The following is a 20,952-nucleotide window of genomic DNA, read 5'->3' as shown; positions in this document are numbered from 1 at the left end:
ACACTATTACTACCCACTTTTATCCCCCTGCATGTGCCGGGTTAGTTAATGAAACAAGTTTGTGACTGATATTGATGTCACTGTATGGTGTCAAGCAAAAATGAATTTATTATTTCTATCTTCAAGTATGTACAGCTTTTGTGAAATGTACCAATCCGACGAGGTCGGGAATTGGTGTGCAAAACAGGTGATAGGGCTGCAAAAGGAACCACACGTCTGGCTTTCATTGCAAGCAGGAAAGAGATCAAATACAGGATTTACTGTGTAAAGCACAACTAACACAACTGCATAGGAAATGGTCTTATGAAAAAGAAAATGAAATCTACATTTCCACATGTAAAAAATTCTGCATTTGAACAAAAATATTCAGTTTAAATAAAAATATTGTCACACTGTGCTAACATAGAAGGTTTTCAAAGTGGCATCCCCTCCAATTTTACACATATAGTCCAGTTTACTTCATATTACTTCCACTATCTTATAATGTGATTCTGAACATTTGCAAAAATAAAAGGCAACGTCAAAGATGACATTGAATTGCATTATGTTACATTAGCTTACAGCATTTCTGGAGCTTGACCCATATTTGGTCTGGATCATTACACCACAACTACTTCTTGACTGACCAGATTTTTTCCACTGCTTTGTTTCACCCGGTTATGCCATCATATTAGTGCATTCAACAAACTATTCTCGAGAAAAGTTATATAAGAGAAGTAAGTGTTGAAAGTGTAGTTTTTTAAGGCAGTACTATTGAAATAACGTGAAAGCGTAATATATTTTGGAGATCTTTGAATTAAGTCCGCCGTAGTACATACAATTAGCTGTATGAGCCAGATGATCTTGTGAGGCCAGCGTTAAATAAACGTCATTTAGAAAACCTATACATTATTATACAAATAACATGTCGACCATCTTTCTCAAACGGGCTTGTCAATAGCTCACATTCTTCATTTGCCTCTCTTGTCTCCATTTCATCAACATTTAACAGCAGTTATCTGGTAAAAACTACAAAGGCAACCATATGTAAAGCTACGGACTGCAGTGGTAGAGGTATGGTATGATCATGATTCATGGGTTAGGTCCTTCAGCTTCTCCTTGTCTCGGTGCCAATTTCCCTTAACAACATCTTCCTGAAACTAATCATTTGAACCCGCGCATACACAGAATATCAATGTATTCATGCAAGCAGTCCAAAGGACAGGATTTGAACTGCAAAATGACCAGATTATAGTGTTTAGTTAGGCTTTGTTGCTAAAGTAAATATGTGTCAATCAACATTCATTATTTAATTCACATAATTTACCTTTGGAGTTGTAAAGCACATAAAGAATATCTAGAGTCTGCTTTGAATCTAAATGCTTTGTCTTCATAAAACTGAAACTGCAATTGAAGGCACTCTCACAGGTGTTTTTTTCACCTGAAGATAAATTTCAAGTTCATTCAAATCTCTTAAGGATATTTCAAGCGCTTGTGCTTGGAAGCATTTCATTAATGAAGGAGGAAATCCATCCTTGGACTGAGTGAGCAGAGTAAAGCGACTGGTCCTCGTGACCAGGATGTACAGTCTTCACAGTGACGGATGATTATCGCTAATGAGGTGTCGCATTAAGACACGTATCTGCAGCACCAACCAATGGATTTCCTAATGTCGACTGTATAAACACTAGAGCTATGTACTGACAAACAGGAATAAATAAATATACACAAATGCTACAGAATGAACATTCAATGAGTGGATGGTACATTTCTAGGCAATAACAAAAATCTGCTCTTTTAAGTCTGATTAGGCAAATTATCCCCCCTCCAATGTACTTTACGATTGCTCTGCACTTAAGGATTATGCACTGTAATATGGACACGAAGTATGTTGATCCAAATAAAAAAACACATAGAAGATAATGGAGACGAGTATGTACATATATGATTAGATACATGCCTGTTAAATATATACCATCTATTCACATACAAATGACTGGACCTTTGATGACATTTCTTTTTGGTAACGGAGTTGGAAGACACAATGCTACTCGGGTTAGAGAGTCCTGGCCTTGGGGTCGGGTGGCTGATATGACGAAGTTGGAATGGGCCTGGCGTCGTACTGCGCCGAGGGAAGAGCAGGGAAGGCCGAGACTCCGGAAGGAAGCGGCAAGAGCCACCCGGGCCACTCGCTGACGGAGAGGGGCAAGGACGAGGCCCTGAACGCAGCCGGCTGATAGCCGGGACGCGGCGCTGCGGGCAGGTCGGTCGCCATTGTTGTCCGCGGGTCGTCAGGCCACGACGGGGGAAGACTGCAGGCCTCTGGACCTGGAGCTGTCCATGATACCTAACAGGATTACATCATGGGCAAATATTGAACAAAACAGTAATGATTAACTGCTGTTACACAATGCCACCAATTACGGTATGTGGGGAGATTGCTTCACCACAATGTGTACAACAAATTTGGGCATGTTGTTTTCAAAGCAGAGGGGCCGTGATGAGTCATGTTTAGTTTTCAGCTTTGACTTAGGAACAGCAAAAAGGGCCCCAACTGAGGATCTAAAGCACTTGCTCAGAAGGGGTCAACATTTCTTTCATGTTTTTTGGGGCCAGACCCCTACGTGCTTCGACCGCCACACTGTGACCTCAGCTAACTAAGAAACTAAATAGATAAATAAATGCATAGCACACATTCAATGCATTGCATTAGCAGCTTGGCACAAAGCCATTTCCCAGCTGGAAACTAAAACTCTTTGTATTAGTAAGTTTGTAAGGATCTGGGGGCAGAGTGGTGGAGGGGAGATATATCGGGAAGGCGGCTGGAATTACCGGAGTGATTTATTTTGTTTCATTGATTGATTCATTTTAGTCTTGTGTAAAGTCTTAATTGCATTTAGGAAAAAAATATTTGTTAATGCCTATTGTTCTGCACTTCAGCGTCATTATCTAAATACAGTGTTTGTGCGCACGTCTTCCACCTCACCTCTTTAATAAACCAAATCCTTATAAAGAGTGGTTTATAGATTTGAGTAACGGCGCTGGTGGAACACAAAGTGGTACATCACTAGCATGAAACTCACATCTGAAGCACTAGATAGCTGTCCACGTGTTCCAGGCACAGCCTGATTCCAAAGCTGCTGCCCGATGATGCTCAGAGAATTAGTGCGTGACCTGTGGGTGACGATAAGAACCTCCTGGGCCCAGTCCTCTATCAGCCGCTGCAAGTCTTCTGGGAGGTTGTTTTCACTGGCACTGACCGAGGAGCCCCTGTACGTGCCTGTCTTGTTGTTGCTGTTATTGGTCTGAGCGTGGGCCAGTCCCATCACGGGCTGATGAGAAGGAGGTGTTGCACCTGTAGGCGGCTGCTGGGCCCCTTGCCCGGCTGCAGACCCTGGGGCGGGGCACAGATACCATGGGATCATGTTTATTAAGCTGATTGGACTCATGTAAACTAACACAAGGCTTTTAGTGAGACATTGCATGTCTACATACTGCCACGTTCTTTACCAAGACAAAGGCGCTTCAGCGTTGACCCTAGAACACAAAAAAAGACTTTGAAACGAATGTTCATTCCCATGAATATTTGCAAATAACAGGATGCAGCGCAAAATAAAGCTGTTGAATACTGTCGCAAAACAAAGGGCCGAACTAAAACCAAACAAAGCAATCAATCATCAACATTTTTGCAAAACCATGCAAGTTGATGAGGTCAGAGCCAAAGCACAGTGTTGCAGTGATAGAAATAGAGAGGTTAAAAAGAGAGAGATTATGTTTTAGTTTTTCGGGGTGCATGTGACATGCAGACGTCCATTGCCTGGTAATGAATGCATGGTGGATAAGAAACAAAGGTATGTGTGTACCAGGCGGATAAATATTACAAGCGTCATTAAGAGACACATAAGACAGGCCTAATGTCTATAACCTTGATTATCCAAACCTCAAGCTTTTGAAAAAGGTAACTGTCCAATAAACATGAAGAAAAAGTATACATGATTTCTTGGTATAAAAATGATTTAATCAATCCATATCTTAACTCTACTTTTACCTAAAAGTCTCACTTTAGGGGTTTGAATAAGCAATCATTCTGTGCCAACCACAATACAAAAGCAATTGATGAGGACGAGAAAAAGCTTAAGAAAACCCAGCCGTGTTGTAGACTATTTGGCAAAGACAAAAAAAAGATATCAGTGAGCTCAAAGTCGAGAAATTGATAACAATAATGGAAAAATAAAAAAATGAAGCTATGCGGGGAAAAGAAGAGATACAAACAGATAGACAAAGACACAGGCCCACTGAGAAATCTAGCTCTTGGCTTGCTACTCGATTTATAGGTCACTCGCTCAGATGTTTGAGGGCAATTAGACCAGCCTGTGGAGGAGCATAATCAAAGAGGGGAGAAGAGCACACAATGAGATACCCAACCGCATTAAATAAAACATCAATGTCTTTATTAATAATTCTCCGATGACTCTACTTGTTTACCGTCCAGTCTAAGAGGAAAGACTGTTTAAAGACTCAGATGTACTGATGTACCGGGGGTTACCTTGTCCAGGAGGAGCTTGTGTGCCGGTGGCGTCTCCGTGTAGTCCACCGTAAATATTATCCGAAGACAACGATCCCTTGAGGGAACAGGGCTGCTGCGTCTGAACGGGCTCTGAGGTTGAGCTTGGAAGGTGGCTGGTGCATGAGCGCGCCCTGCCGTGAGCGGGGATTGACCCTTTGCCTGGAGAGCCATTTAAGCTCACTGCGGGCTCACCTGTCCCCGTAGCAGCACCTGAATACACACACAAACACTAGAGTAGTACACTCATTGCTTATGCTGAACATGTTCAACCGACAAAAACAGTTACTCACTGGATCTACTGGAGTCACTGGATTTGGTTGTGACATTTCTAAATTGCTGAACCAGAGGACTGAGAAGTTTGCCAGGCTTCAGTCTGTGCTTGCTGGACCTCTTCCTCCGGCCGGCCAGTGGCGCAACGTGTGAGAGACCAAGGCCAGTCGGAGGGGCTTTGCCGAGTCGGTGATACAGCAGCTCCACTTCCCCCCGCTGATGGGCCTGCAGCTCAGAGATCTCCCTCAGATGTCTGAGGGGATGGAGGCACGAATATACTGGTCATCATACATTTTCACGAGATCTTAACACAACGGAAACAAAACGCCTGGCTACACATACTTCTCCCTGAGTCTCTGTAGTTCTCTTTTCATGTCCGAGTCTTCCACCTCTGAGTCATTATCGCTGCTGCCGTAGGCCGAGCCGTGCACGCCCCCATGCCTACTTGGTGAGTCAGAGCTCTGCACGCTGCTGCTGCGCCCTGGGCGACGGAGGAAGGCCACTGCCCTCTTCATGAGGTCACTCCCTCTGCGCTCAGAGCGGGTGTGGTGAGACGGGGTGGCAGGAGCCAGCTTCGCGGGGCTGCTCTCAGCCCCCGAGTCGGAGGAGAGGAAGCGAGCGTGGACCGTGACATCCGCGGCGACAGAGGTGGAGGTCAGGGCGCGAGGCAGCGAGCCCCGCTTGGCCATGGACGGCGGTGTGTCCAGGTAGAAATCGGGCGGGGCGGAGTAGCGGCTGCACCGTGTCCTCTGTGCATTGTCATCTTCGGTGCTGACCACAGAGAAACGGCCGATTGTGGAGGACGCGGACACGGCGTCCGCCAGGACCCGGTGCTCACTGTATGCTGCAGGGTGTGCAGGTGAGGCAGCACTGCTCCAGCTCCTCTGCTTCACGTCTCTCCGGTTGGCAACTTCAGGTGGAACAGAGATTATCTACCGAAGCAAAGGAAATTCACAGGGCATCATTCGAAGCTTCTGTAACAGGAAACGCAGTTTCTTTTTCTTAAATTTGAGGAAAATCTCTACCTTGAATCGGCCTCTTGTTCCAGAGCAGGAAGCGGAGTGAGGAACGTGTCTTCTTGACAGAGAAGCTGCAAAAATGTCCACAATAATAAACACAGTGGCTTTGATGTAACAAACAATCACTAAAGCAAGTCAAACAGCAGTTAATGATACCAGTCTTGTTACATCGATTAGTGTGTGCTGTACATACCGCACACAGCTGAGTCACTCAGTGTGCTTAAACTGTCCATTCTCTCTGGAATTTGAGGCTAACAGAGGTGACATGATGAGAGATTAACAAAACAGAGCCATTAGAAATACTACAGCACAAACCATTTATCACTATTCTGTTATATACGTGTTAATATAGAGAGGATAGATAGATTATGTCTAACTAAATATTTTCCATATTTTATCTTTCTGAAGTTTGTGTAAAACTGGCAGTAAAGATTTTATTGAAAGGTTTTAGGCACCTAAACAGTATTTCCATTGATCCATCTGGCAATATATCACACCGTTTCTTTTAACCTACATTAACTGGTAGACTATATTTCAAAAATGGGAAAACTGATCATATTGATTATATTTTCTAAAATTTTCTAAATGCAAATAATTCATTATCGATTTATGTACTACATTATCGTTTTCAATACCTTAAAATGCAAAAGTATGTTTATTCTACCACTCAAAATAATTGACAGGTCTGTTAACACATAGACAACAAAAAATTAAGAAATAAAGCTTTAATAAATAATAATAATAATAATAATATAATATATAATAATCCACAAAATCTAATCATTGGCTTCCAGTGTCTACTCTTATTTTATAAATTTACACAAAACAATCACTACAAGGCCCAGCGTTCATCAGGCCCAGTTGCTGTTCTGTAGCTCTCGGTCAGATCACACAATGTCCCCCAGCAGATTAATACTACATACTAAATTGACCAGGAAAAAGATTATCTACCGTCGTTTTTAAACTAAATTGGAACATTCAAGCCTGCAACTTTTTGATTTCCAAATAAATAAATGTTTTTACCAGCTGCTCTCCCACCCTGTAGCGTCCCTCCCCCATCGGGCCTGGCGTGCTGTTTCCTGACCCTCCAGTGGCGCTCTCTGGACCAGGAGGAGACTGAATGTACTCGGTGCCGGATCCCGGTGTCTCTGCAGCGCTGCCCGATGGATACATGGGAGCGTATTCCTGGTAGAGCAGGTTCCTTAGTTTCTCATCCAGAGTTTTTATGGTGCTGTCCACAAAGCCCCCGCGGCCCAGACGTCCTTCGCCTTCGGACTCGCCGGGCCCCGTGCCGTGCAGGGATGCCGCCGGGCTCTGGGGTACTGAGGACACTTTGTTCCCCCCCACGCTGGAAAAAGGCTGGTGCAGCACCACAGGCTGCTGCGGCCGCTCGCTGCGAGCTGCAGAGGCATAGGAGACGGATAGCGTCTCTTTGGCCGACGCTGGCTCCTGCAGTGAAAGGGGAGGGAGACGAGACCCGCCCTGCGAACCGCTCACATCCAGAGAGAGGGGCATGACCAGGGGGCAGCACGGCACCTCGTCAGCCATAGAGACGGGACGCGTCATGTCGGGCATCGGCTGAGCTGCGTGGATCGGAGAGGCGGAGCCCAAAGGGGATCCTCGCGATTCGTCCAGCGGTAACGACGGGGGCAGAGTTTGAGCACTGGGTGGCTGGGCCTGATGGACACTGGGCTGCACCAGAGGCTCCACCGAGGTCACCGACGGGAGGATCGGGGGAGCAGACACAGGGGGGGACAGGGTAGCCAAGAGCAGAGGGTCTGTATTGGACATTATCGGAGGGCTACAGAATCCATACAAATCATAGGTGAAGCCACCACTTTCACTGGACATGGTGGAGGATGACCCATCTCCTGCAGGAGGAACAAAACAAAGGTGAGAGAACGTTATAACTAACTATTTGTTACTATTTTGATTTTGTAAAATCTGAATCTAGAAACAAAGTCACCTCTGGGCGCAAAAGGCCTGGCGGTGCCATTGTCGGCAGGCTGGGCGATGGCTGAACTCCCGAGAGACTGCGTTGCTGTGCCGTCCGTCGGGGTCTCCTGGCTGGATGTGGGCGTCTCCTCAACCGGGCAGATGATGAACCATCTCTTTCCCGTATGAAGCACTGCAAGAGTTCAACCACCCATTTTCTTACAAGTGAAATGAGGCATGCCCATGAATCCGTTTTTGAAAGAGATAATGGTTTTACCATTCTGCTGATAGACGGGCTGAGGTGCTCCAGGCTGCTGACTCTGCAGAGCAAGATACAGCGGTGAGTTAAATAAATGTGCTGTATAGTATTTTGGTTGTTAGTCGTCTCTTACCTCCCCCACCAGCGCCTCAGAAATCTGGCCTTGTTCAGGACTACAACTCAAGGCGGAGGCCCGTTCACCCTCTATGTCTTCACTCAGCATGTCTTCAGCTTTGTCCACAATGTCCTTCAGCTGGTCAATGAAGATCTCCTTCTCTAACGGTAGGATGAACCCATTCTCTGCCTGTGAGCATTCAGTTTCAAAGAGGTTAAACAACGTCATGAATAAAATCACTAAATGATGAGTGCCTCAAACTGTAAAAAGTTCAACCAACCATGTAAGTGGCAATTTCCTCGGGGGCATCTCCATCCAGATCAAATTTAAACGTCACCATTTTGTGGTTGTGAGTCTCCAGCTGGCATTCGACCATTTTATCACCAGTGTTGCAAACCTGTGTGTGCAGGGCTTCCACTTAACAATCAAGACACATGAACACTTTTAAAGAAATAAGAGTAGCTTCTCTTCAAATGCTCACACCACAACTCACATTGAGCATGCTCAGTTTGGCCTTGCTGGTTCTTTCTTGACGGGAACGCGTGCGAGCAGATTTGCGATGATGTTTCCTGGGTTTTAAGTCTCCTTTCCCTCCACTAGCCAAGCTGTCATAGCCGTCACTTGTTTCCTTACCAGAAGCGACATCAGAATTGAGGCTACAAAAGGAAACGTGGGTGACACATTTTCATTAAAGGAAGTTATGAAAGAATTTTAGGAAAACAGAAAAAAGGTGGACACCCACCTGTCATAAGAATAACTTGGTAAAGATCCAGGTTTGTCCTGAAACACATCCCGAAGACAGAAATATGGGTGAGATCAAAACACTCATTAAAGTCTTATTTTAAAATTACTATTAATGTCATGATGTGGTATTAACCTAAGTCCTGAAAGAGTCGTTTTAGTCTAAACAGGTTTAAACCGGCTTTATGAGTAGTATTTACACATCAAACAGCACAGTATGCATCTGCATAAGAAAATGTACAAACCCTGGCTCCATCCCTACCTCTGCATAGGGATCTTGTTGAAGGGTGCCGGGGGAAGATGTGGAATCGACATGTTGCTGAGTTGCAGCCTGGCTGGCACACTCAGACACTGCGACCGCTGTCTGGTTGCCAGCAGGCTGCAGATATTGAGCAGGGTCTGGCAGCGTGACAGAAATTGGGGCAGAACCTAAACTCAGGACTGATAATTTGGGTTTGCCAAGTACATAAGACTCGTCTGAGCTCGTAGAAAAGTCTTTTGGTGATTCAAAGACGAGACCTGATTCAGAGGCCGGTGCTTGAACCGGAGCAGAGGCCGTGTTTTGACCTGCTACTGGAACTTGTATTGGGACTGAAGTTGGGGCACTCGCAACGGTCAAAGCTGGAGTCGGAGGCATGACTGCCGCTTTCGTGGATACATGGAGAGGTGGTTGGTTTTGTGCTGGAACCAGAGCGGAATTTTGTGCTGGGACTTGAGTTTCAACTTGGGCTGCAGCTGAGATTGAGCCTGGAGCTGAAACTGGTGGAACAGTTAAGTCTTGGTCTGCAGCAGGTGTTACAACATCTGCTCCGCTTCCCCAGAGAGGAGTCTGAACCGCAGGCAGAAGGTGAAAATCTCCCAAATGACCCTGCGGTGCCGTCATCTGTACCTGCAGAAAGTAGCAAATTGAGGGAACCAATCATTACAGTGGGAACCAAATATTCACCTGTACAGGCAGCTCAGCCAATTCCTGCTCAGGGTGAGGGGGGGGGGGGAGGTGGTACGTTGTACCTGCGATTGTGAAGTAGATTGTGCAACATTGGACAGGTGCGGAGGTGTGGACAAAGGGGTCTAAGGGCCTTCCAAGAGTGGGTACAAATGTGTGAGGGGTCAGAGGGAGGGTGGGAGGGGTGATGGTGAGTAGTGGGAGCAGTAGTGGGACATAAGAGGGCCACTGCTGCTGTGGGCACATGGAACCGGCCCGGAGGCCTATCTGAACATACGGATATGGTGAGGGGAAAATTATATAAAATGAACAAGGACAACCAGTGATATGAATTACATTCACACAAGCCCTTTATGTATGAATCCTGTAACTTATACATTAGTAGGATATTTCTTGTAAATTCCCTGCTAACTGCTAACCTTGATCTTGAGTTTCTAACGCTACCACAGCGCACCAGTGTGCTGATCTGAAGCGGCGGGAGTGAGTACGAGTACTGGACACTGACTGTGGGAAACTGTCAGGAGGACTCTAGTGTGGCCATCAGATAACAGCCAAGAAAGGAAATAAACGAATCTCAGAACATGTTCCTGTCTGACAGCTCGCCTGAAGTCAAAATTAGCTGTCGGGAAAGTGGACTCATTGGAAATGATTCTGTGTAGTTTGCAGTGTGTGTACTGCTGCCACCTGCAGTTAAGTTATAAGAATCGATGGCTGTACCTCGTGCAGCACAGCAGCTGGTTGGAGATGGCACTACATTGAGGAAACACAAATGCAAACCCAAACAACATGACAAGCCATTCACACAAAGACAAACACATGTAGATTGACAGTATGTGATGAAGTATTTAAAAGGGGACATCAGATGCACTTTGGACCCACCTCACACAAAGATACCTTACAAATAGTGAGCTTTCAGATAGTTGCCATTGCACCTGAATCTAAATTTTATTAAATGGTTTGCAAGAGTTGACACTGAAAACCAGTGATACTTCTAATGTTTTGCTTCCTAATTCTGCCTTTTGTGTCTCACTGTTGCCAGAGATGGATGCATGCATGCAGTACCTGCTCCTGGCCGGGTTGGGCAGAAGGATGTGGTTGTTGAGTAGGAGCTGCAGGTGGGAAACTCTGCGTTGTCTCTGTCTCTCTACTCTGGTGCACAATAGGAGCTGGTGTAGCCGGAGCCGACGCTGTCTGTCAGAAACGCATAAGAGAGATCACATTTAATCCACCTGTTTTTTTAGGAATAATATGACACATTCGTTTGTTTATCTACAAATCAAGCTCAAGGTTAAAGGAGAGCCATACGCAGGAAAGTAGAGAGGGGTGTATTTTGGAAAGGTTCAATAAAGCCGGCTAATATGGAGAAGGGACGTTGTTATTTTTATTTTATTATCCCATTATCACCTCTGTTGCCGTAGTAAAACAGACTTTATTCTGGATTAGGGAGCCGAGACTGGCTGCAGGGGGGCTGGCTTTGCTACTGCCCTGGAAAGGCGAGGGGGTGGCGGGGAATAGGTGTCATGAAAGGGAAAGGCCGACTGCTGCTACGACAGGACCTACATGCAGCCTCCTTCTCTAACCTACCAGTGAATCTGGTCTGCTGTCTCTGTCATGTACTGACACCAGCCGATCCCTATCCAGATTTAGGCTAGAGAAGAGCGGGACATCCAGACTCCGCCTCTTGTCTCCATGCTCAACCACTGAGGAGGTAGCACCCCTGACCTCCCCATGGCAGTGCATTGGATGATGAGCAGACAGGGCGGGGGAACTGGTCCTGCGATTGACGATGTGATGGAGACAGCGGTCGAGAAGGGTGAGATCGCCACCTTCAAACAAACTCCTCGGGAGCAAAACTTGCGAGAGGGGGGATGAACGCAACGGTAAAATCATCCGGTTCGGGCCACTGTTTGATAGGGGACAGGGTGAGGCCAAGGGGGAAGATGTGGACGAGTCTGGCTTAGGGACTGAAGTAAAACGGGCGGATGTGGGGAGACGGTTTGTGTGTGTGTGTTCCGAAGGGGCAACTTCCTTTTTCTTAGCCCTCAAAAGGCGAGACATGCAAGCCCTGCAGTGGCGGTGGGGCTGCGGGTTGCCTGGCGCAAACAGACGGAGCTCTGAGGGAGGTTGTATATTTAGGTGAAGGACAGGTGAATGGAAATGACTTGCTGAGTCATGATGAGAGTGTTCACGTTGGGGCAATGGGGAAGATAAGTTCTCAGTGCTTTTTGTTAAAGCCGGATCCTGGGACAGACAAAGGCAGGCGTTTTTATTCATCGTCTTGGCGAGGGAGTGTTTCTTACACCATATCTCAACCAGGCAGGCGCTTCCGCGCCTAAAACACCCTCGGCTCTCAGTGTCAAACCGGTTGTTGTGACAAACAAAGGGATCACTGCTGTGACGCTGATCAGGCATCATTCCAGAAAAAAAGGATAAAAGTGTCGTTATTTCAGAAAACAACTCAGAAAACAAATGAAGAATTTAAGAAAGTTGCAACAGAATTAAGAAATGGCGTCACTCACTGTTTGAGGCTGATAAGACTCCTGCTGCAGTTGTGCTGCAGGCTGATGATAGGTTCCAGGATGCAGCTGCTGGGGGGCCCCCTCGGGTAATTGAGTGGATGTTTGCGTGTAGTTTTCTTGAGAGGCCTGTGCTGGGGTCTGCTGGTACGTTCCTTGGTGCAACTGAGGCTCAACCTGTGCAGGAGGACTGTAGATCTGCTGTGTTGTGGAGATGGGCTCCGGAGGTGACTGGTAGGGGCCATCTTGCTGACTGCTGAGGTCATCTAAATGTATAGTAGAGCTCAATCCGCTGTCAGCTGTAAAAACAAACATTATGGTTCACAACCGTCACTCTGCAGGAAGAACAAGGGAAGGGAAGTCAAATGCTGTGTGAGGATGCCTCACTGATGACGAATGTAGACCTAATGGAAGTTCAGACAGGAAGACCATACTCATGGATGCCTCAGACTAATTTCCCCTCACACTTGCTCACGCGTTATTTAATTGCGGTCAGTGTTCAAGGCCGTCAATTAGGAAATCGAGTGTATACATTAGTTGGTCTTTTCTAAATAACAAGCACAACGAAACAATTACATCTTGATGCTGTCTCTTTTAAATATTATTGTCTTCAGTATGTTAATGCTGCTGCCCATCTCCACACTGAGGTTGTATTATATACGATATGTTCACGTGTGCTTTTAATCGCAGGTTCTCACATGTGGTGGCTGGCACTGCGCAGATCAGGGTCTGATGCTCCACCTCTTGGTTCTCATGATCCGTCGTAGCCAGCGTGGGTGCCTGTGGTACTGCGGTACCGGGCACCTGCAGTGTGTTCGGCTGAGGCTTCTTCACAGCTACTTCGCCATTTCCTGACGAGACGGTACGCTCCCTCCTCCATTTGATGAGAGCCACGCGGTCACGGATGGACTTTCCGACAATCTTCACATCACAGTCGAGGAAAAACCCAGATTCCACCTGCATGAAATATATTAGACACTTGTAATGTTCGTTTGTAATTCAGCACCGTATGTAATCGGTCGGCAAATATTCTTTCTATTCAAATCCCTGAAGAGAATGAGTCACAATGCCGGAATGCCAGAAATGCCTGTTAACGCCTTCGCATTTGTTTACATCTAATTAAAAGGGCCCAAGATTGTGTAAAGACTGCTGTATTACTGTATTACCAGCCGCTTATTAATGACAGAAAATGAAATTGTGTTCAAAGCACAATCTAGTTGGTTTTTGCTAGTTTAATCGATGGGAGTTGATTAGCTCTCATTTTACAAATGAGAGTTAACAGGTCATTGTAGCCAAGAGCAGTATTGTTGCTATGGGTTACTTGCAGCTTAAAATGCCTTGTGCACAAAATTAGAGCTATTTATGAGGTGTCAGTAGACGGAAACAGTGACCATAAAAGCTGAAGTGAAAAGAGACCAGAGACATCTAAACCAGTCCATAAAAAGGATCCAGCCTTTCCTTGGAGCACCAGCTTAGCCTGGTTTGGGATCTCTAATTGCTACACAAGTAATAAATAAAACACAATTATCATTTCAGTAACTTTAAAAAATCGCTTACCATTTCTTGGGCAACAACCTCTGCGACTTCGTTTTCAAGGTCAAAGGAAAACTCAATGGCCCCAGTGTCCTTATACTTCCCCTTCAGTTTTTTAGTATCCTCAACCCACAGCTTCAGGGCAATGGATGATTTCTTCCCATCATCTTCTTCATTGAGCTCCACCCTCACGCCTGTGTCCTCTGCAAAGAAGGCGTGATTCAGGAGGTCCTTGATGGAGTACCTACAGGAAATACACGAGCACCGGGTTCAGTCAAAGGTCACAATGATGGTAAGTTAACCCACACAGAAACATCAACTGGGTCAGAGCCCAACACCAGCATTGACGTCGCACTCCAGGAACAGAAACAAACCAACAGTGTTGAGATGAGGATTACCCGCTGTTGGGCTCCACCATGGCGTAAAACCAAGGCCGAGTTTTGAATGCATTTCTGCTGCAGGACATAAACCCCACACACAAGAGCGCCAACAGCTTTTGGGCCACCAAGAAACCCAACACGCTTCATGATCCACAATCGATCCCCACAACAAAGGACCGAGCGGACACAGAAAAACCCATCAACGCACAGTAAGGCAATGTCTGGGAAGATCTGCTTTGCTTTGAGTTTCTAACACACACACACACCTGTCTGTAGGTAACTGGGTAGGTAACCTAGTTACATACAGACAGAGGTTTAACCCTGTGAGGAACACACGTGGTGTACAAACACAGCCCGCTAGCAACACCTCAGCCGTGTGCTCGGTAGCTTAGCGTCCAGCTAGCTCCCTTCTTGAGCTCTCCCTCCTTATCTCACAGTCACAGACACACACACACACACACACACACACACACACACACTGTAAACCCTGTTTTACCGTAAGGAGCAGTTTTCTGTGATTTCTTTGTACATACGTGTACTGCAGCATCGCCAGTGTACGAACTCAAACCTTAATGAGTGAATATCAATTACGAGACTTGATTTGTAGTTTGGATATTAGTCCCTTTTTAGGGAGGTGCCCCGTTATTTATTTATTTTGTGAATTGTCTTAGCGATTATTAATAATTCTATTGTCAATGATTTAATTTCACACTAGCTATTAACCAACACATTACCCCTATGTCGCGCCCAACATAATGGTGCCCCGCGTGAGGCCGTTCCCAACACCGCTTTCTACACACAATGTGCATCTCGATACGTCAGACACAAAAGTCATCAGTGCTTCCCCACTTACCTTTCCTCCCGTCTGTGGCAGATACATTCCCCGATTATCTCTTTAATTTCTGGGTCACTGACTTTACTGTAGCTGGCAGGTTTCACCCCCTGCAAAACAAATCAACAGCAACATGAATCGTTTTAACAACTGCAACACACAAAACAGGATAACAAAGAAAGTAAATGATGTACTGATTGCAAGCTTGTTAACTACAACTTTTCTCACAGATCACACAGTTGGGTGATTCATTCATTTTTACTTTGGTTAAATGTCAGTGGAGCCAATGTTGTAATTTGTAGCATTTTAAAGAATACATTGTCAGTCTGTCTATAAAATATGGTTAAAATGGACAAAAATATATATATAATTGCAACCTCTGCAGATGTCTCCATGCCTCAAATCACACAAATGATTCATTTGTTAAGAACAACGGACCCTGAATACCTGTCAACATATTTGCAATAGCCATTTGACAGGTTTGAACGTGAACTCACACTAGTGACTTTGCGGTAGATCTGAGCAGCGTTTTGACACTCAGAGTAGGGATATTCTGAGGTGGCCATCTCCAGCATGCACATGCCAAAGGCGTAGACATCCACAGCCTCATCGTAGTGCTCCTCATACATCTCGGGGGCCATGAACTCCGGAGTGCCTACAGAATGAACGCAAGAGACGGAGCTCAATTCTAACACCATGTTATTGTGTCATTCTATTTCAGAAGGAGCAATTCCAGGACTGAAAGCCAACACTTAATGATGACTCAAATGGCAGAGAACAGAGAATTGATCGGAAGGTGAGGAGCACAAAGATGTTCGGTCCAACCTTTACATTGCTTAGCATTAGCAGCAGATACAAACTACAGTGGGCCTAAAAGCAAACACTTGATTTTACAATACGATTAAACACAAAAATAAAGGCTAAATTGAAATCCCTCCAAATAGCCGATGACTAACCAATGACACTTTTAGCAAAGGAGGCCCTCTTCAGTGTTGCCAGGCCCAGGTCTCCTATCTTCACAGAGCCTGTGGGACCAGTGATGAAAATGTTGTCACACTTGAGGTCTCTGTGGATGATTGGAGGAGTTCTTGTGTGGAGGAAGTGGAGGCCTTTGAGAATCTGCCTGCACCAGCTTCTGAGAACTTTGGGCTTCATCAACTTAAAACGCTTCAGATACCTGTGAAAAGATGGAAAAGATGTTCCTGTTATCACCAGGTAGCCACGTCCTCCATTGAAAACACATTGAATCAGGAATTTACATATCTGTCCCCACTGGTCACTGCGTGAATGAAGTTGTTGTGGTTTATTATGATTTCCATTAAGCACTCGCTGCAAACAACATGTATCTGATGACTATTCTATTCTCATTTTGACTTTGACTTTAACATTTGAATTAGTTATTTGAGTAGGAGGAACAATCAATAGTTACGTTCTTTTTTTTCTTTTCTCTTCCACGAGGCCTTATAAAAGCCTAACATTAATGTGAGGCTTTAAGAAAAACAAACTAATGAATAAGAACAGATAATATTTGACCTTCAGCAATCAGCAACGTAAATAAGGTATGTAATGTTGAAAAGGAGACTTATGAGCTGAGAAGCATACCAACACACAGAAAAGGTTCTATCTTGCATCGATTCTCACGTTTTAAGTGTCCCTGAGGTCATCAGCTCTGTTACCAGAACGATACACTTCTTTCCTTTAACCGGTGATTCCCAGAAGTCATAAAATCGCACAATGTTGGGATGTTGGAGAGCCTTCAACATCTCAGCCTCCTCTTTAAACCTCTGTCTCTCGGCTTTGGATAGTTTCCGTTCCTGTGAAAAGGAAAGAAAGATTTTCTTTTACTGATAAATAATGAATTCCCAGTTCATCCGCTCATTTTTGTCAGTAATCTGGAGCCTTATAGTGGCTCAATCAAGGGGCAACAGAGCATACAATCCTTTCTCAACCTCCTTTAAAAGTCTGCCGTCTGTTCAGGAATGGAGCTCTGTTAGAAGTGCTGCATGTTGAGTTGGTAAACCTACATATTTGTCCTCATCACTAGTGTGTATGACACACAGCACTAAACCCCCTCAACTATGAATGGTATACTGTATTATACTGATGTAGGTATACTGATTGCATTTCTAGATATTTTCCTCCTCAGAGCCCAGAACATCAAGAATAGGCTCATTTAGTTACTGTGTACAGTTATTTAGAGTTCATCTTTGGGCATACAAGCCTGACAAGCCTTGTATAGTGGATCAATACCCTCCCCCCCCACCCCCCCTGCCTTCCCTGAACTGTTGTATAAATAGTAAAACAGCTGACAGCAAACATCCTCTACATTTCGGTTTCTCTCCACTCAGCATGGCAGATACAACTCAATGCCCTCAGCCTCGACAGATGCTGAACGACCTCTGGATTTTCTCTCCCTCTTTCTCAATATACGGACTTAATGGTGGCGATGAGGGTGCATTTTTTTGTTTTAAATATCCGGCGTGCACAATAACCTAGGGTATTGTTATTGATTATTAATTGATTAATGGGAATCAGATTTCATTTACAGCACACAGTGCAATGCAGTGTTCTTAGATTACGAGCAGAACTGTGAGGGATAAACCTTGACGCTTTAGCTCCCTTCATAATGCTCGTTCTGATTTACAACAGATACATCACAGGTCACCGCATCGCTTTTGCTATTCTCAAGGTGTTTAACAACCAGATTACTAATGATTATTATGTAAAGAGAAGCTCTAAGCAGGGTGTGGCACTATCACACAACACACAAATCTGTGTTTGAGAGACCAAAGGAGTATGAATCCCTGTTTAATATTCATTATTAAGCCACGATTAAGACAACTAATGCCGAACAGTGGGTTGACCTGACACCAGGCACCTTGCATTTTCAAACCATTCATAAATATTTTTATTTATGTTTTCTGCTGCCTCACTCTCTGTCTTGCTCTCGCACACACAAACAGCAAAGGCACACCATTTACTTCGCACAGGCTTTTGGTGAGCAAGATAAGGCCTCATCTCTGGGGACAGAATGGTTGAATCATCCCTATATCTCCCCTAAGAACCTGCTCAGACGCAAAAAAACAAGCACGCACGCGGTACATAAACACTCACTGTAAAGATCTTCATGCATGATGAATGCCTTCCATGGTACACTCTAAAAAATAATGTTTCTCTCAAAACTCCCATTAAATATGTAGAAGTGGTAAAAAAATATTGGTCTTTGTCTCTGACAAGAAATATGGAAAGAAATCTTTGAGGCACACTGAAGTGAATGTTGTCCTCCTATATGAACAACAGTTGGTGCATAATACTCGATCCCGTGTTAAACTTAATTTACAAGAGTGGAGAACCACATCTGAAGCGCAGGATTTAAGAAGGAGGCAATTCCTTACCTAATTGTGAGCTCACTTTGTTCACTCATGAAATGATTGATTTAAATTTCACATGCGAATGTTATAGGACGCACATGAATAAAAGAGGATTTCAGTTGCATCTCTTGCCTCGCTGGAATCCAGTGTTGGTGTGATTGTTGCCAACAAGAGCTGCGAGATAAGCAATGGTGATTTAATTCAATGTCTGAACCCAATTGACTTGTGCTGTAATGTATTGTATTTCTTATTCCCTCGGGCCTGACGGGGTGAACCTGGATTCTGCAAGACAAAAAAAGCACCGCCTGTTTGTTCTGAAGCCGCACTGAATCTAAATAAAATCCTGCCGCAGGGCTGCGTCTCAAAGTCACAAGCTTGATTATAAGTAAGATAATTCAAAGTCAAATAAAGCTTCATGAGGTGATATTGAGTTGCTGACTCATAGCTTTATTTATTTGTTTTTTGACTAACCAGTAATATGTTAGCAGGAAAGAACGTTTCCTCTTATATTAGAAACACCAAAATGAAAATACACACCGGTTTTGTTTAAATATAAGCCTACACAAGTGTCTACAGTACAGTATGTACCTGTTTTAAAGGAAACTGTTTGGTCGAGGACAGACTGTATTTCAGCCCTGAAAGGGCAACCGTTGTCCACAGGTCTGTCTACAGGCTAATCTGTACATCACATGGAGAGCATTTAAACTGATCATTAGATTAACTCATGCACAGATTAGGGATAAACTGTTGGTGCTATGAGACCATGTATTTATATTTGCCCCATGTTAACATTCGGACAAAATGAAAAGTCCACCTGCTGACACTGTATACTGTTTAGGTAAAAGAACAGGATTACGTTGACTCAAAGCTACTCTTCCTAGAGTGGAGGAACAACGGCGAGAAATTCACTTTCAGATGTGGAGTCCCCCTGTAAATAGACAATGTCTTTTAAGCAGTGTTTAATTAACAATACACTACCCGAGAGCCACGGCTCTGGTGTTGATATTTCTGTTACAGCAAAGAGAAGAGTCGTGAACATGTCCGACTGTTTCAACTTAAAATGCCCAATCTTATACAATAGCGTCAATACATCCAGAAAGTAAAGTCCTATCCAGTGTTCCCTTGACCAAATAAGTGTGACCTGTTTGTTTGCGCACTGACACAGGATTGACTTCTCTGTGGGTTTTTAATTTTTTTTTAAATGACATTGTAACAATGAACTAAGCCCAGATAATAAGCTAGTTTTATCAATTATTGGCTGATTGATTGATTGTTGGCCTCGAATGCTGGAGGAACCCACCTGAAGTTCACACCATGCCACTTCGACCCAGCTGTCGGTGTCAAGGCCCTTGTAGACCGTCTTGAAGGACCCCCTCCCCAGCTCGATGTCAAACTTCAGGAAGCGGCCCCCCGGTGAAGTGGACACGGCCTTCATCCCGGGCTCCTCTTCGTTCTCGTCACTTCCTGCTTTACCTGTGGCCTCCGAGTTCGCCACCTCTACCTGCGGCTCGGCCTCGCTCCCGCCCCCCTTCTCCTCCTCGGCGCCCGCGCTCTCTCCGGCGCCGGCCTCCGGCTCCACCTTGCCCTCCGTGCCCGGCGGCTCCTGGAGGCCCAGGCGGGCTGCCGCGTGCAGGACCCGGGTTCGAGTCCGGTCGACGACAGTCCGCAGGTCAACGCCGTTGACGCATTCCGGCGCGTCCGCTGGATAGTGGCCGCTGTCTTCGGCGTCCGACACCCACAAACTCCGCCTGATGAACCGCTGCCGGACCAGCGCCCGGTAGTCGGTGGAGGGGTACGCGCTGGGGTCACTTGCTCCCCGCAGCGCTTCATTCTCCATGTTGACATTGTGGCCTGTCCCGTTCTGATAAACATGCCCACGGGCGTTTGCGTTAATATCCGTATCTAAATTGGGTGCTGAGGAATACGTGGATCCCAGTGGCGGATCTGCGCTTGAATGATCCGCCGAATCCATCCCGAGTAGATGTTTCAAGCACTTACCCGCGACATTGTGCTGGGAGGGAGGATGCTGGGGGGGGGGGGAGGATGGGAGCTGGGAGGCGTGCTCCTCTACTGGTGGCAGGTGAGTTTGCTGCCTACCTGCAACACTCGCATGCAGTGACGCAGTTCACAGGATGCGCGGACGTCACATGCCTTGAATTTCCTTTAGGACACACAAAAAAAGCAACAACAACAGAAAAATGTCTGGCTCGGAAGGCGCGCGCTTCGCCGGCTCCCCTCCTCACGCCCCGGTCCACCTCGCTCGGGTCGAGCCTGATGTCATCGCCGGTTCACGAAAACAGTCCACGTTGCATAAGATCCCCGCGGCGGCGCAAACTACAGACACGTGATGTTGTCCCGCAGATACATTGCTGTCCCGAGACACAAACGCGGGCCGGACTGCATTGTGCGTTTAGCTACCTTGAGATAGCAGGATGTAGTGCAGGATGGACGGAGACTGATCAGATCATGCACACTGCGGCACAGTCTCC

General features: G+C 45.6%; 1 protein-coding gene and 2 long non-coding RNA genes across 11 annotated transcripts; 2 read left to right on the top strand and 1 right to left on the bottom strand.

Annotated features, from left to right (window-relative positions):
• Window positions 1–85: 85 nt before the first annotated feature.
• Window positions 86–20,952, bottom strand: wnk2 (WNK lysine deficient protein kinase 2). Of its 9 annotated transcripts, none has more exons than XM_078091940.1 (28): window positions 19,764–20,952; window positions 16,734–16,906; window positions 16,049–16,269; window positions 15,590–15,747; window positions 15,114–15,202; window positions 13,905–14,124; window positions 13,046–13,304; window positions 12,351–12,646; window positions 11,416–12,231; window positions 10,894–11,022; window positions 10,549–10,581; window positions 9,149–9,774; window positions 8,887–8,937; window positions 8,638–8,800; window positions 8,425–8,541; window positions 8,163–8,333; window positions 8,048–8,090; window positions 7,802–7,963; window positions 6,859–7,706; window positions 6,029–6,086; window positions 5,842–5,906; window positions 5,159–5,748; window positions 4,837–5,069; window positions 4,526–4,756; window positions 4,252–4,350; window positions 3,475–3,516; window positions 3,063–3,373; window positions 86–2,326 (listed from the first exon to the last, which is right to left on the bottom strand). In XM_078091940.1, the coding sequence occupies exons 1-28, from the start codon at window positions 20,433–20,435 to the stop codon at window positions 2,036–2,038; spliced, it is 7,167 nt and encodes a 2,388-aa protein (XP_077948066.1). In that variant the 5' UTR covers window positions 20,436–20,952; the 3' UTR covers window positions 86–2,035. The 9 variants fall into 9 exon arrangements, with proteins under 9 accessions (XP_077948066.1, XP_077948067.1, XP_077948068.1 ...); XM_078091941.1 differs by having other exon boundaries at window positions 3,490–3,516; XM_078091942.1 differs by having other exon boundaries at window positions 4,276–4,350.
• LOC144388919 (uncharacterized) lies at window positions 11,575–13,501 on the top strand. Its single transcript, XR_013453174.1, has 2 exons — window positions 11,575–11,711; window positions 13,038–13,501. It is a non-coding gene; the product is annotated as an uncharacterized LOC144388919 (long non-coding RNA).
• Window positions 14,075–16,201, top strand: LOC144388920 (uncharacterized). The gene is made up of 3 exons (XR_013453175.1): window positions 14,075–14,172; window positions 15,814–15,888; window positions 16,064–16,201. It is a non-coding gene; the product is annotated as an uncharacterized LOC144388920 (long non-coding RNA).

The sequence above is a fragment of the Gasterosteus aculeatus genome, chromosome 17, assembly GCF_964276395.1.
Source record: "Gasterosteus aculeatus chromosome 17, fGasAcu3.hap1.1, whole genome shotgun sequence".
NCBI classification, from domain to species: domain Eukaryota; kingdom Metazoa; phylum Chordata; class Actinopteri; order Perciformes; family Gasterosteidae; genus Gasterosteus; species Gasterosteus aculeatus.
This window is presented reverse-complemented; position numbering and strand designations above follow the sequence as displayed.

Bases quoted from the DNA above. Each gene is read 5' to 3' on its own strand.
- wnk2 (XM_078091940.1), bottom strand. From the start codon at position 20,435: ATGGATTCGGCGGATCATTCAAGCGCAGATCCGCCACTGGGATCCACG. The intron at 7,964-8,047 runs GTAAAACCATTA...GAACTCTTGCAG, and splicing joins GCCCGTCTATCAGCAGAATG to TGCTTCATACGGGAAAGAGA. The intron at 5,070-5,158 runs GTATGTGTAGCC...CCATCCCCTCAG, and splicing joins CTACAGAGACTCAGGGAGAA to ACATCTGAGGGAGATCTCTG.